Here is a 13,909-nt window from a genome sequence, read left to right as displayed (position 1 = left end):
CTATGCCAATTTTTTTTTTTTACATGTTGCTTTAAAAAAAAGAATAGCATAGAGTGCTTCTGAAAATACCTCACAGAGGGAGGACTTGGTTGTCAAACAAACATAGAAGGCACACGTTATTTGCATAAAAATATGGTAGTCACCTTTCTTTTATTTACAAAGAAAGAACCAGCATAGGGAGGTTAAGAAACTGCAGATGGGCATGCAGTTAGCAAATAGAGCTAGGTCTGGAACCCAAGTCTCTCTGAAGGTAGTGGCGTTTCACATACAGGGAAGGATCAGATCCAAAATCTGCATTGCAATTCAGTTGATTGAAATCCTTCACTAGCCCTGCCTTGCCTTCAGCATGCGGCCCTGCCTCCTGAGCGTCTGCACTCTCCTCTCTCTCCATTCTGCTCCTTGTGTTCTTTTCTGGGTACTCAGCAGGACTTGAGAGTTTGAACTCTGTAATGTCTTGTCAAAACTGAGTTTATATGACCTTAACCAAGCCACTTTTGCCTTTCTGAGCTGCAGTCTTCTCATCTGTAATGTAGGATGATAGGTTTTTTTGGGGATATATGAATTAATGTATCGAGCTGTACTGTGCAGTGCCAGGCTGTGCAGTTGTACCTGGCAGGAGGCTAGGTGTGGGGAGGTAGTGATGACATTGGTGACATAGCACATCAGCTCAGCACAGGCACTGCCTCCTCCAAAAGGCTTGCTGGGTGCCCACTTGATAGTTAGATGCTCTGCTCTGTGTTCCCCTGAGGGACCCTGGGCAAACCCTGACGTGGCACTTGGCATACTGCATTCTGTTATTTGTTCGTCCTTCTCCACTCACTTGACGGGGCGCCCCTGGAGAGCAGGTGCTGCCGTGTTCCTCTGGGTGTCCCCACTGCCCTGCACAGGGCCTGTCCATAAATAACAAAGAGTGAATGGGGTCTTTTATGGATTGAATTGTGTCTCCCAGAAAGATATGCTGAAGTCCTTAACCCCTGTACCTGTGATTGTGACCCTGTTTGGAAATAGGGTTTTGAAGATGTTATCAGTTCGGTTTACATGAGGTCATAATGGAGTAGGGTGGGTCCTAATCCTGTATGACTGGTGTTCTGTAAAAGTGGAGAAGATACACAGAGATAGACAGAGGAAGGACGGCCACGGGACGGAGGCAATGCAGCTGCAAGCCAAGGAACGCCAAGGATTGCCGGCAGCCACTAGAAGCTAGAAGAGAGACATGGAACAGTTTCTCTCTCAGAGCCTGCAGAAGGAATCGACACAGTCAGTACCCTGATTTGGACTTCTAGCTTCCAGAACTGTGAGACAGTTCTATTCTTTGAAGTACCCACTTTGGGCATCCTTTGCGAACTCTACTGACAGGCAGCAGAGGCCCCCTCCCCCGACTGCTGTGTGCTTCTCTCCAGGCCATTCCCCCTCCGTCTGCATGTTCCTAACCAGACAATGTGCTAGCTGTGGAATCCTCCCTCTCTGGCACTTAAGGAATAACTGTGGTATTCATTTGAACAGAGATTTTCCCATAATATACATATCTACAATATTTCCTTCTGTCTTTATGAACATTTCCAAACACTTTTGCCCAGGACAGCTGTTCTAGACTTATGCTGTACGTTTTCCAGACTGGCGTGAAACATCATTTCACTAATGTGTTAGCTTCTGCTTGGAGACCTTGCAAATGAGGTTTTAAAATCTTTCATTCCAGCGCAAACTTCTGATTTGATTCTGATATCATATAACCTCTGTCAAATATCTTGGTATTTGAGGGATTTAGTCACTTCAAATAAGCAGTCTTGTCTGTTTTTGGTAAGTATTCTCCCCACTTGACCCTCTTTGAATTTTAAATCATACTCATTCTCCAAGAGCCTGGAATCGGTCATTCTTATACCCAGCTCTGCCCAGAGCCTGACCCAGCTCAGCGATGCACGAAATGTTTGTTAGCTGCGCAGGTTCTCTGGTGACCGCTGCAGCTGTTGTCGAATTTTAACCGTTAAGGCCCTAGCTCCCCACCCCCATTTCTGAAATGTTTGTGCTTTTCTGCTGCCAGAAAGTTTTTAATATGCATGGAGTGTAGAGTCTGGTACTGGAGAAGGTTGGATCACAGTTTGAATCAGAAGCGGCATATACTGCTAATTTGTTACATTTTAAGAAAAATAAACTCTATAAAGTGTACATATACACAGTCACTGTCATAATTTCTCTCTGTCTCTCAATTTGTTAGCACAGTAAAAGCTATAGGGTCTTTCCCTGAAATAGAGGCCTGTTTTTCCAAAGCAAGAATGTTGATTCCATTTATAGAAGAGAATTCCCTTGTCAATTACTGAGATGCATATTCTACCCCCTGCTTATCCATCTTTCCCAACCCCTTCACCTGCCGTCCCCCACCCCAACATAAGGAACTTGTCTGTTACCTCAGGAATAGCCAGGAAGACTGTCAATAGAAGTATTTTCAAGAGTGTGTTTCTGAGTTAGCAATAGGAAATCTTTAGTGGTATACATATATATATACATATATATATATATGTAAGTGAAACTCTCTTGTTTTCCTCCCCCCCCCCCCCTTTTTTTTTGAGAAGGAAACATTTCTCCTCAAAGGAAGGTGGTGATAATTGGCTTTTCTGTGCTAAAAATGGAGAAGACTTCTGCTCTAGGAGACGATGCCTTCAGTTTGTTGTGTTAAATTGAAAAGCTATCAAACAAACAGTAGTTCTCTTTAATTTATTTTGGTTTTGGTAAGTGTGGTTTCTGAGCTTTTCAGGAAGAGTTGACTTCTTTCTCCATTTTTGCAAACCACAAGCTGGCTTAGGTACTTTTGTAATTGGTCAACAGCTCATCATTAAATAAAATTGGTGGTTTGTGCTCATGCCAGTCTTACTAATCAAAAATCCTTAGTCAGAGGAGCAGCAGGAAGAAGGAAATAAATTTTTTTTTATAAAACTTGTAGTTTGGGAAGTGGTAGGAGATGACACCCTAAATATTTCATTATGTTTTAGCAGAAAATTAGCTTTTTATTCTTATCTCATTGATCATTTTTAAATTTTTAACCCAAAGATTTTTCTCAACTGGGGTTCTCATCTGAACCACAGAACACAAGAATGATGTGAATGACTGTTTTCTCAGTTCTGCCAATGATGATACTGTCAAGGACTGCAAAGGGTCTGAAATTTTTACCCTGCTTGCAAACTACCAAGTTAGCCTGCCATGGTTTCGTGGATGCTGGCAGAAGACACGAGACGCCTGGGTCAGAGCCCAGGAACTCTGTTAATCACAGCAATAGCAGCAGTCAGGGTATCAGTTGTGTCTTGTGCCAGTTTCCCTAGGCCCAGTTCCCACAGAGTGATGCAAAGGGAGCCTGGCAGCACCTGCATAGAGAGCGTTACAGGAGAGGAGCCCTGAGTTTAGGAAATCTGAATCTTTTATGATGGGCAGTAAAGCTTGCTCTTTTCTCCAGAGGGAGACACATCTTGATCTTCCAAGGCTGTTTGCTCTACAAACATCCTTGCAAAGATAGTCCAGCACAGAGGTGGTCTGTGCCTCTGCTCGCTGGGTGTGCAGAAACCTGAGAGACCATGGAGAATTGTCTCCCAACAGGTAGTAGCTAGGACTGCTCTAGATGCGTGGGAGAGACTGCTTGATCTTTGCTGTGGACTGCCATTTCCTAAATGTCGAGTGTTCCTTCAATATTTTAAATCAAAGAAGGGAGAGAGACTATGAGAAATTTTCCTTTTAACAGTAATGTTTTCCTCTACTGCTTTTTGAGAAAATATAGGTATTATATATTTTTTAAGTATTTTGATCATTATTACAAAAAAAAAAAGTTATCCAAATTCTGGAAAGTAGGAGAATGTTTTATATAGTGAAGATCACATTTACAATTTCTTGCCTTCCTAAAAGTATGGCCCCTTGGCTTTTGAGAGACACCTTATGAAACACCATTGTCTGACCTCTACTGGGCAAGATGTGGACTCACTGTATGACCTGATACATTATTTGAATGACTGCTTGCCTCATCCCCACTCCTTCCCAGCAGTCAAGCTGGTGGAAAGTCTCTTCTGCCTAAGCAACTGCTCTGTTTCCCAAACCTTATTTTGCCTCATGGGTCTCTACTTTCACAGGGCTTCCAGTCCTCCACGAAGCTTTCTATGTCTCATCTCCACAGAGACTGTTCCCAGCCTTGCATTTTGCTAACTCTTATGAACATTCCAATTTGCAAAGTTTGTGCCCATGTGGGATTCCACAATCCAAAGGAGAAGTAGCTAGCTGAGGCTCCTGAGATACTGTAGGGGTAAACTCAAAAACAGAACAAAGGAACTCAGATACAGAAGGTCAAGTCTAAATGGGAAGGCACTATGGGTATGTTAGTGAACAGGCTAGTGCTGGATTAAGATAACAACAGAAAGATCACAGAAAACAAACAAAAAATTCTGATGTTCAGAACCTGAGGCTGAACAAGGAGTGCTGATTGTGAGTTCCTGTTTTGGGAAAGGATGGAGAAAACTAGCTAAGAGACAGGCCTCTGCTTTCTGCATCTGTTACTTCAACAATTCTTTCATTGACTGAGGTTTTTGTTTTTTAAAAAGAAAAATGTGGGAATTTAGCAGATAATGGCTATAAAATTTATGATCTTTATTTTTAAAGAAACTTATAAGCATGGAATCACATCATTACTTTATCTTCATCCTGCAGCTGTCCTTCCTCTGGGTGGATAGATGGCCATTATCCATGGCTTGACTGTTTATGACTAGGAAGAGTTGATAGGGGGTGTGGTGAAACAGCTCATCTTCCACTACCCCCCCCCCCAAGCACCTTGAATAATTGCTAGGAGTTAAAATGGCAATTGTTTGACTAACTGTGGCCTTAAATTCTCCATCAGATCTTCATTCTTGCCTTCTCCTTTCCTTTCCTGATTAGTAAGACATGATTAAAGGTTCATTTTCTGCTGAAGAAATCATTTTAAGATTTATAGGTTTCTTGGCTTGGGATGAAATAGGTTTTATGATTTCTGAATAAATGGCTGGATAGGGGAGTTATAAATCAGTTGTTCAAGGAATGATATTTTTTAAATAGCATCCCCTTGTTTTTTTTTTTTCCCCTGATCAAAGGATAGGAAACCTCCTGTGTGTTAACTGTGAAGTTATTAATGCAGTACTTCATCCACTTGATTTATAAAATCTAATCTTAGTTTGAGGAGTCCCTGGGTAGTGCAAATGGTTACGCTCTGGACTACTAACTGAAAGTTGGTCGCTCAAACCCACCCACTCAGAGGTGCCTTGGAAGAAGGCCTAGTGATCTGCTTCCAAAAGTCACAGCCTTGAAAGCCCCACGGAGCAGTTCTACTTTGCGCACTTGAGTTTCACCACAAGTCAGAGTTGACTCAAAGGCAACTAGCAGCAACAACAACATTGTTGTTGTTGTTTTAGAACTTTTCAGTTGTTTACTCAGATGTTGGTTGAAGGCTTCACGTGCCTAACACTGTGCTTGGCTTTGGGAGGTCTACAGAATGTAGAAATCCTGGTCTTGCCCCTAGAGGTCTTATGTTCAAGGCAAGAGAAACATCTGAAACCATCAGGAAACAGCTGATGCCAGTTTGCCCTGATGTTTATTGGCATAATGGGTATTCAGAGAAGGTCTATGAGCTAGAGGGGCCAAAGAAGGAGTACTGGGGAGGCAGGACTAGAGCTGAGCAGAGGAAAGGAAGTATTAGAATAAGCAGAGGAGGTGGTCAAGCCTGAGAGGAGAGGAGAATCATGAGGCAGAGTGTGGGCACACCCTGGGAAGCAGAGCCATCAGTCGAACAATTCGGCTACTGAGCAGGGGTTACCATTGGAGGGAATGAGTACCGTTACTGGGGAGGTAGATTGGGTAAATCGGGTCTTAGGTGGCTGAGTCTAAGTCTAGCAGAGGTGAGCTGGACATGTTGGAGGAGTGGGGCTGGGGGTTAGCCAGGAGACTATGCTGGTAATGAAATCACGAGAATTGAACATTCTGCTGTTACGCCGAGAAGGTATAGAAAGGAGCAGCCTGGGAGTCATTTGGAAGGAAGCATGGACAGAACTCGGTATTAGTTCTACTATCCTAGAAAGAAGAAAGACTCAAAGATAATGCTCAGGAATGTTGCAAGACGAGGAAGCTGTTCATGGAAACTGGTTTTCACGGGAAGAGGGTGAATTTGAGGTGAAGAGTGTCTGGGTGTAGCCAACATTCAATACATGTGTGTTAAAAATGTAATTGAATAAAACAAGAAGTTTCTGCATTGTGCTTTTAAAGTAAGTTTCATCTATCATAACCATAGCCTCCAGTTTTGAGATAATTTGAAAATAATTTAGTTCAGATCAACAGATAGTGATTGAACTCTCCGTCCATGTTTGGAGTCCCTTCCAGGAGTCTGTCCACTGCTCACCTTATGTTATCATTTTTTTAAATTTGCAAATAATAGGAGATGCTCAGGTCATGCAAAGATTTTTGTTATTCATTATTTCTCCCTTTCTGGTTTTCTAGTTTGGCCCTTCTAGGTAAATCCAGGTACCCAGTGGCAATTTTTCTGGGTTGCCACATGTATATGATCAGATGTAAGAGCTTTAAATGTAAAAAGACCACAGGTTGATCTTTTGGAAGCTGTCGCTCAAGGACTTGACTGCAGATTCTTTTGACTTTCCTTTATAAGCAGGAAAATGAACACTTTAAAAGTCCAACCAACTACTCTGGAACAATTTGATTGTATTTTCCTAATTAGTGAACTGATACGGTGCTAGGTTGGACAAGAATAGGTCTTCTCCACAAATGAAGAAGTATAGAAAAATGCCTCCAGTTTTGGGGTGTGGGATGCATCTGGGAGGATGAAGAGAGGCCTCTGTTCCTACTGATTATCTGGAGAGACAAGTGAGGTATCATCCTGGCCATCTAGAATAGGGATGTCGTGTATTTGATGTTAATCCTGTCCTTTAAACTTCCATCCTTAGCCCAAGTCTGACCCGATCACCTATGGTCCAGTGGCTTAACCTGCAGTCTCCAACCACACCGAGCTCCAACCCAGCTGCTCCACCTTCTTCACCAAAGTTATCAGCTTTCCCTCTCTCTCCTCCCACCACCACAGTGGACAAGCCACCTGAAAGGTATGTGGTTTGGAGTATGATGTGGAATATGGTTCCAGATCATAGAAGGGTCTCGATAAACCTGAGCAGATGCTTATATTCTCTGCTAGAAAAGACTTACTCAGGTTCTTCCCAGCTTCCTGAATTTTCTAGACAACAGTTACAGCCTTTTATCTGGGCTGTGCCTCACTTCAATGGCAAGTACATTCTCAGGAGAAATTTGCCTTACGTGAGAACTGCTTGAACCTACTGTCTTTTTGGTGCTGGCTGTGCATTTATGAAGCTCCTCATTTCTGAAGAATGCCTTCTATATGACTACAAAGCATATGTTTTGCTTCACAGGGAGGGAAGCTGGGCACTGGGAACATTATTGAATGTGGGCAGTTAATGGGCTGGTTCTTCACAAGAAAGGTTTAGCAAACCCTTCCTCCTAGGTAGCAAGCTGAGGTTCTGACCATCAGTGTCTTCTCCTACTCCAGTGAGGAGGGATGTTTCCTTCTGCTTAGGTTTGCATCTAGTTGAAACCATGCATGGTTCCCATCCTTCCCCTTTCTGCCCTTTCCCCGCCAGACCACATGGGGTGTTTTGAAGAGTCGTGACAAGTGGAGCCTGGTGTCCCTCTCTGTGGGATGGGGGTGAGGGGACTGAAATAAGGAAAATCCAAATAAGAACAACAAGCCCCTCCCAGCGTGATGTGGGAAGCAGATTGCCGTCCCAGACGGATATGTGTCACTGTTGTTGCAGAGCCCATTAGTGTGTGTACCTCTCCCTCCATTGGTTCCTTCTGCCTCGAGGTACCAGTGCTTTTCCTAATAGACAAACTCAAGTGCTAAGGAAGTCAGCATGCCCCGTGGTTCTGAGAATGCTGAATGACAGGAAAGGGCATCCCACCAGGCAGAGTGGAGAATTATGTGAAGAGGTTCAGTGAAAGCTGCTCCAAGAGGCTCCCTGAAGAAAAATTTGGATTTGAAACCCATCATTTACTTGAAAATCAAGTGCTGAGGCTTTGCCTGATGTTCATTTCCCTGCTAATTTCCTTTCTGAAAGGAGCTGCACTGCTGGTGACATAGAAATGAGGTTTGGGAAGGGGGAGGTGGGGAACGTTGAGGTTTCCCTCTTGGTTTTTCACATGGTGATTGGTGTCTCTCATGCTCCCTTTTCAGCATTACCAATCGGAAGGCTCGAGCGGTGTATCCATGTGAGGCAGAACACAGCTCGGAATTATCTTTTGAAATAGGAGCAGTTTTTGAGGATGGTAAGTGTTAGTGGGAGCTTTGTGCTAGGATACATTCTGTCACCCCAAACGTCTACAACATGGAGCAAGCAGTCTCTAGTTGTCTTGTTGTCAGGGGACATGTCCTACCCTAGACGTATGGACACAAGAGAGCTGACCCATTTGTCTCCAAGGAACTGAACCCCAGGGGGCTGTGTCTTGATGGCTGAAATACTAGTCCTGCTTTCATCTTTGTTATTCTCCAACCCCTTTTACTGTTGTGGGTCTTCACTTAAGATGTCTTTCTCCCACAGTGTAAAGGAGCTTAGTGCCACTTGGAATTAAGAAACATTTGATTTGCTGCCTTTGTTTTCCTCTTCCAGAATTCCAAACCCAGACTGCTAAATGCTTCATGTTTGCCAAATTCAAGTTATCAGAGAAGGGGACTATGCTTGGAAAATTTTGATTTATAGTTCCCTTACCATTTTTTGCATGTCGACATGATTTTTGCAGATTTGAACAGTGTGTGAATCTCCAGATATGGGTATTGACTTTGGATATGAAAACAGGGGTGTATATTTTTATTTGAGTGTTTAATATTCACACACAAGTACTTAAGAGTTATGCCTGGCTTAGTAGTTCACAGATTTCTTCTATGATTCAGTGTATGTCTTTTTCTTTCTGTCTTGATTTCTTCCCTCCCCAGTCTTGCTCATTATAAAATTCACTGGTTGCTGTGGAAACAGTGATGTTGTGTGTGGGTGGAGCTCCCCAGAAAAGTTCTGGGGAAGCAGTGAGAACCTTAGATGCTTGAAATGGAATGGCTGATTAGCCAGCATGTTGGGAGTATGTGGAATATAGCAACATAATGCATAGTCATATATTGTCTGTAATGTGGCTCTTGCTGATAACAGTTTTTTAGAAAGCAAACTGCCCCATTTTGAATAGACATTTATGTATTTGTAGTATGTGTCAGAAAACAAACAACACAAAACACGTACAACAGAAGTACCTTTTGTAGAGAAATTTTGTTCTTGGAGTAGAAGCAAGATTCTTCTTCTACCACTATAACATGGAGACATATAGTTTTTCAAGAAGAGTGCGGTAAAATAGCTTCCTTACTGCAGGCCTGTTACATTTGGCACCCCATATGGCAGGAGGGAAAGCTGAGATGTTAGCACTGAAACTCACCCATTTGAAAAATGATGATGAATTTTCATCATCTATGTGATACTTTGTGTGATTAGATTTGTTGAGGAGCCTCTAAAATCCCTTACATAATATAGTTTGTAAGATGTTTACCTTGGCAGAAGGTGTATCTATTAGGATGTCTTTGGGTGCAAATAACAAAAATTCTGACATAACTGGCTAAATCAATCATGCAAATGGATTATCTTACAAACTAATGAGTGTAGAGGTAGGGAGACCAGGTGGGGCAATGGTTAAGCGCTTGGTTGCTAACCAAAAGACTGGCAGTTCAAACCCACTCAGCGTCTCTGTGGGAGAAAGACCTGGTGATCTGCTTCCATAAAGTTTACAGCCAAGAAAATCCTATGGGGCAGTTCTGCTCTGTCACATGGGGCCAGCATGGGTGGGAATCAACTCAAACGGCACCCAACACCAACAACACAGAGATATGGAGCTCCAGGATTAGTTAATTCAGCTTCTCCAGGATTTCATCAGTGATCAAAGTATTTCTGCCTTTCTGCTGAACTGTTATCAGCAGATATGCCTCTGGCTGGTTTCTTTGGTGGTGACAAGATGGCTGCCACGGTTCCGGGCATCGTGGCCACACTCAGCTTCAGCAGAAGGAGGTGTCTTATTTATATCCTCTTTTTTTTTAAAAGGACAGGAAGACTTTTACAGAAACTTCCTACTCTACCTCCCTTTACATCTCAATAACCAGAACTGCATTATATGTTCACCCTAAACCCAACATAGGCAAAGACTAAAACCAATCAGAACCACACTGGGCATGGGGACACCTCCTCTGGGCTCACAGCCATGTGAATGAGGTCAGCATGTAAACCAAATTTGGCTGCGCCAGCAAGGATAAAAGGGGAATGGAGATTAAATGTCTGACCCAGAAGGCATAAGTTCTCAAACTCATAAGGCCCTAAATGACTTGTATACCAGTTACCGTCGAATGGATTCTGACTCATGGCAACTCTATGTGTGCAAAGTAGAACTTCTCCATAGGGTTTTCATGGCTGTGACCTTTTGGAAGCATATTGCCGGGCTTTTCTTCTGAGGTGCCTCTAGGTAGGTTTGAACTACTAACCTTCCGGTTAGTTGCCGAGCACTTAACCATCTGTGCCACCCAGTCACTCTGAAAATGACTTGTAGGAATCAAAGTAATACACACACACACATAAAGGAGCCTTATATTATATATATACATATATTCCTGCAAGTCATTTCCTCATACACACACCAATAGCTCAGTGTGTTTTGGGAGAAGAGAGTGATTGATAGCGTGGTAGCTATGGATTATAAACCCTGCACTTACTTTGTGAGTTCAGATCTTGGCTTGTTCACTTCCTGTGTGACCCTGGGCAAGTTCTTTAAGTACTCTATGCATCATTGTCTTCATCCGAATCTTCAGAGATGTCCACAAGATTGATGTTGTGTCAGGAAGTATTTGGGCAACTAGAAGCTGGGCAGTAGTGCTGTAGACCTTAGTGGAGGATGTTACTGACAGTGAGGTCGCACTTGGCGCATCCTGGTATGCCGTGGCTGTGACTATGTTTTGAGCCAAATCATGCCTCCACAATTTGGTGCCTTGTAATGTTGGTTTCCAGCTCTGTCTGGGCTACTGCTGATGGGGGCACAGGGTGTCCCGGTGGTTCCTTAGTCCCTCCTACAATGCCAACTGCTCCACAAATGCTGTGTAGATGTGCTGATAGCGTCACCCTGCACAAGTCTTGTCAGCATCTCATTTCACGGGTGCTCCTTGCCTTGCAGGTGCCTCCCCTCGGGTTTTTTTGTAGTGGTGTAGATAAGCAGAGAGCAGTGCATTCCTACACCATTAGCCAGGCTGCTTCTTAGAGACAGTTTGTAAAGAACACAGTCATGTGAAGGCCCTTAAACCAGAACCAGTTGCCATCTAGTCGACTTCAACTCATGGTGACCCCATGTGTGTCAGAGGAGAACTGTGCTCCATCAGGTTTTCAGTGGCTGATGTTTCAGAAGTAGATTGCCAAGTCTTTCTTTGGAGGCACCTCTGGGTAGACTCAAATCTCTAACCTTTCAGTTAGCAGCCAAGCACGTTAACCATTTGCACCACCCAGGGACTCCTTGAAGGTCCTTAAGCAGAGTTTGTTCTTTTCTCGGTGCATTTGTACCTTCATCTTCTGTGGATAGTTAATATCTTAGCAGATAATTTATAAAAAGCTAGAAGTATGTGCTTCCTCAGAACACATCCAGTAAAGCCCTGCCTCGATTGGCTGTGGGGTCTCCCTTTCGGATGACTTACCCACAGCAAGACAGGCTGGCAGGTCATAATGCCCTTATTTCTCTGCAGATAGACAGTGTTACAAGTGACCACTGCTTACAACTCAGCCACAGGACTTGACACCAGGAGCACATCTTCTCTATAGACAAGTCATAGTTTATATCCCTGAAATGCCCAAGACATCTTTCCTGTGTTCATTTATCCAGTTGGAATCTTCCAGCATCAGAAATGTTGTTTCAGTTCAATCCCTTTTTCTACGTCTTCCAGGCAGCAAAGGAAATGGGCTTATGGCATTCAGTGGCCTTTGGAGAAGACAAAATCCAGGTCAAAGTGGCCCTTGGGCCACATTGTCAGTGTTTATGTGGTTTGGAATATATACAGCAATGAGAAGCTGTAACTCAGAGTGTGGAAGGGAAAAGGATCTTTAGTAATTATGTAGCTCTAACTGTTCCTTCCTTTTTGCTTACTGTGTGGGCCTGGGTTTAATTTATGGGTTCAAATTCTAGACCAAAGATTTAGTTCTATAATAGATACGCTAATGCTCATCCTTGTTTTGGGGAAATACCTCCCATGTCCCTCCAGAGAGGAGTGTATTTGGGAAGTCTCAGGACAGCCTATGCCCCGTGACTGCCGGGGGGAACTTTCCCTTTTTTATGGGCCTGGGGATCCCAGAAACACCTTTCATTGGTTAGCAGTCAGTACTGCTCTCTGTCCAGATAGGAGTCTCCAGTCAGAGTGGGAAGTGGGTCTTCCCCCTGGGCTGCCCAGTGGCACTCGAGAGGCCTCAGGGCTGGAGAGCTTAGGAGCTGGACCTCCCAGCAGTGACTGATTCCTGCCGTTCCAGGTTTCATTGTTGCTCCATGTAGACAGAGGAGACCTGGTGGCACAATGGTGAAGCTCTTGGCTACTAACTGAAAGGCTGACAGTTTAAATCCACCAGTGGCTCCGCAGGAGAAAAGACCTGGCGATCCGCTCCTGTAAAGATTACAGTCTAGGGAACCTGACGGGGCAGTTCTACTCCGCCATATAGGGTCACCAGTGTGAGTCAGAATCGACTCGATGGTGCACAGCAACAACACGTAGATACGATCTGTCCATTGCTTGGGGAGCATGTGTGGCCTAGATTAATCTTTACAAGCCACTGGTAAATAAACTTTCCATGCCTCAAATATGTAATCTGTGGAAGACAATTTGTCATTATCTTAGCAAGCTGATGGTGCATATTACCCACAACTCAACAATTTATTCCTAGGGGTATACATGGAAGAATCTTAGGAAAAAATGTTGTGTGAAAAAAGTACCGGACAACTACATATGATATGATTCTGATTAAGCTCAGAAATAAACACAATAAATAGTATATTATTTAGGGATAAGTACATGTGTGATAGGAGCCCTGGTGGCACAGTGGTTGAGCACTCGGCTGCTGACCAAAAGGTTGGTGGTTCGAACCCACCAGCCATCCATGGGACAAAGATATGGCAGTCTGCTTCTGTAAAGATTTACAGCCTTGGAAACCCTATGGGCGCAGTTCTACCCTGTCCTTTAGGGTGGTCATGAGTCGGAATTATCTCGATGCAATAGGTTACATGTGTAATAAAACTGTTTTAACCATACCTGGGGTGAGAGAGGAGTCCCTGGGTGGTACCAGTGCTTAACCCGCTTGGCTGATAACTGAAAGATTGAAGGTTCGAGTCCACCCAGAGGCACGTCAGAAGAAAGGTCTGGTGATCTACTTTTGAAAAATCAGCCATTGAAAACAGTATGGAACACAGTTCTACTCTGACTCACATACAGTCGCCATGAGTCAGAATCTACTAGATGGCAAGTGGCGGTAGGGTAAGAGAATGAGAAACAACATTCAAGCTAATGGTAGCCTCTGGGTGGGAGAGGCAGTGAGGAGGGGGAAGCAGAGGATGGTGAGGGAAGACTTATGCAGATCACGCTCTATTTCTTTAGTTGGGTGGTGAGTTCCAGGTATTCATTTTATAATTATGCTTCAGGGATTTAAATATGTATCACATACGTTGTTTATATTACGTTTAAAAAACAAAATATAAAAAGAAAACCCTGAATCCAGAGTCTGTTCTTGAGCGTGTCACAGATGTGTTATCGTTGCCAGCGCCTTTTCCCTGTTGTTGCGGGATAATAAATTGTAAT

At 43.6% G+C, this 13,909-nt stretch overlaps 1 protein-coding gene across 1 annotated transcript in view; it reads left to right on the top strand.

Moving 5' to 3' along the window:
- ARHGAP10 (Rho GTPase activating protein 10) overlaps positions 1-13,909 on the top strand; it is a 389,415-nt gene that overhangs the window by 370,213 nt on the left and 5,293 nt on the right. Inside the window, exons 21-22 of the mRNA XM_004378836.2 lie at positions 6,951-7,103; positions 8,246-8,337. Coding sequence (XP_004378893.1) covers positions 6,951-7,103; positions 8,246-8,337 — 245 coding nt within the window. The remainder of the gene's footprint in view (positions 1-6,950; positions 7,104-8,245; positions 8,338-13,909) is intronic.

This window comes from Trichechus manatus, unplaced genomic scaffold (assembly GCF_000243295.1).
Source record: "Trichechus manatus latirostris isolate Lorelei unplaced genomic scaffold, TriManLat1.0 scaffold00059, whole genome shotgun sequence".
NCBI lineage: Eukaryota > Metazoa > Chordata > Mammalia > Sirenia > Trichechidae > Trichechus > Trichechus manatus.
This window is presented reverse-complemented; position numbering and strand designations above follow the sequence as displayed.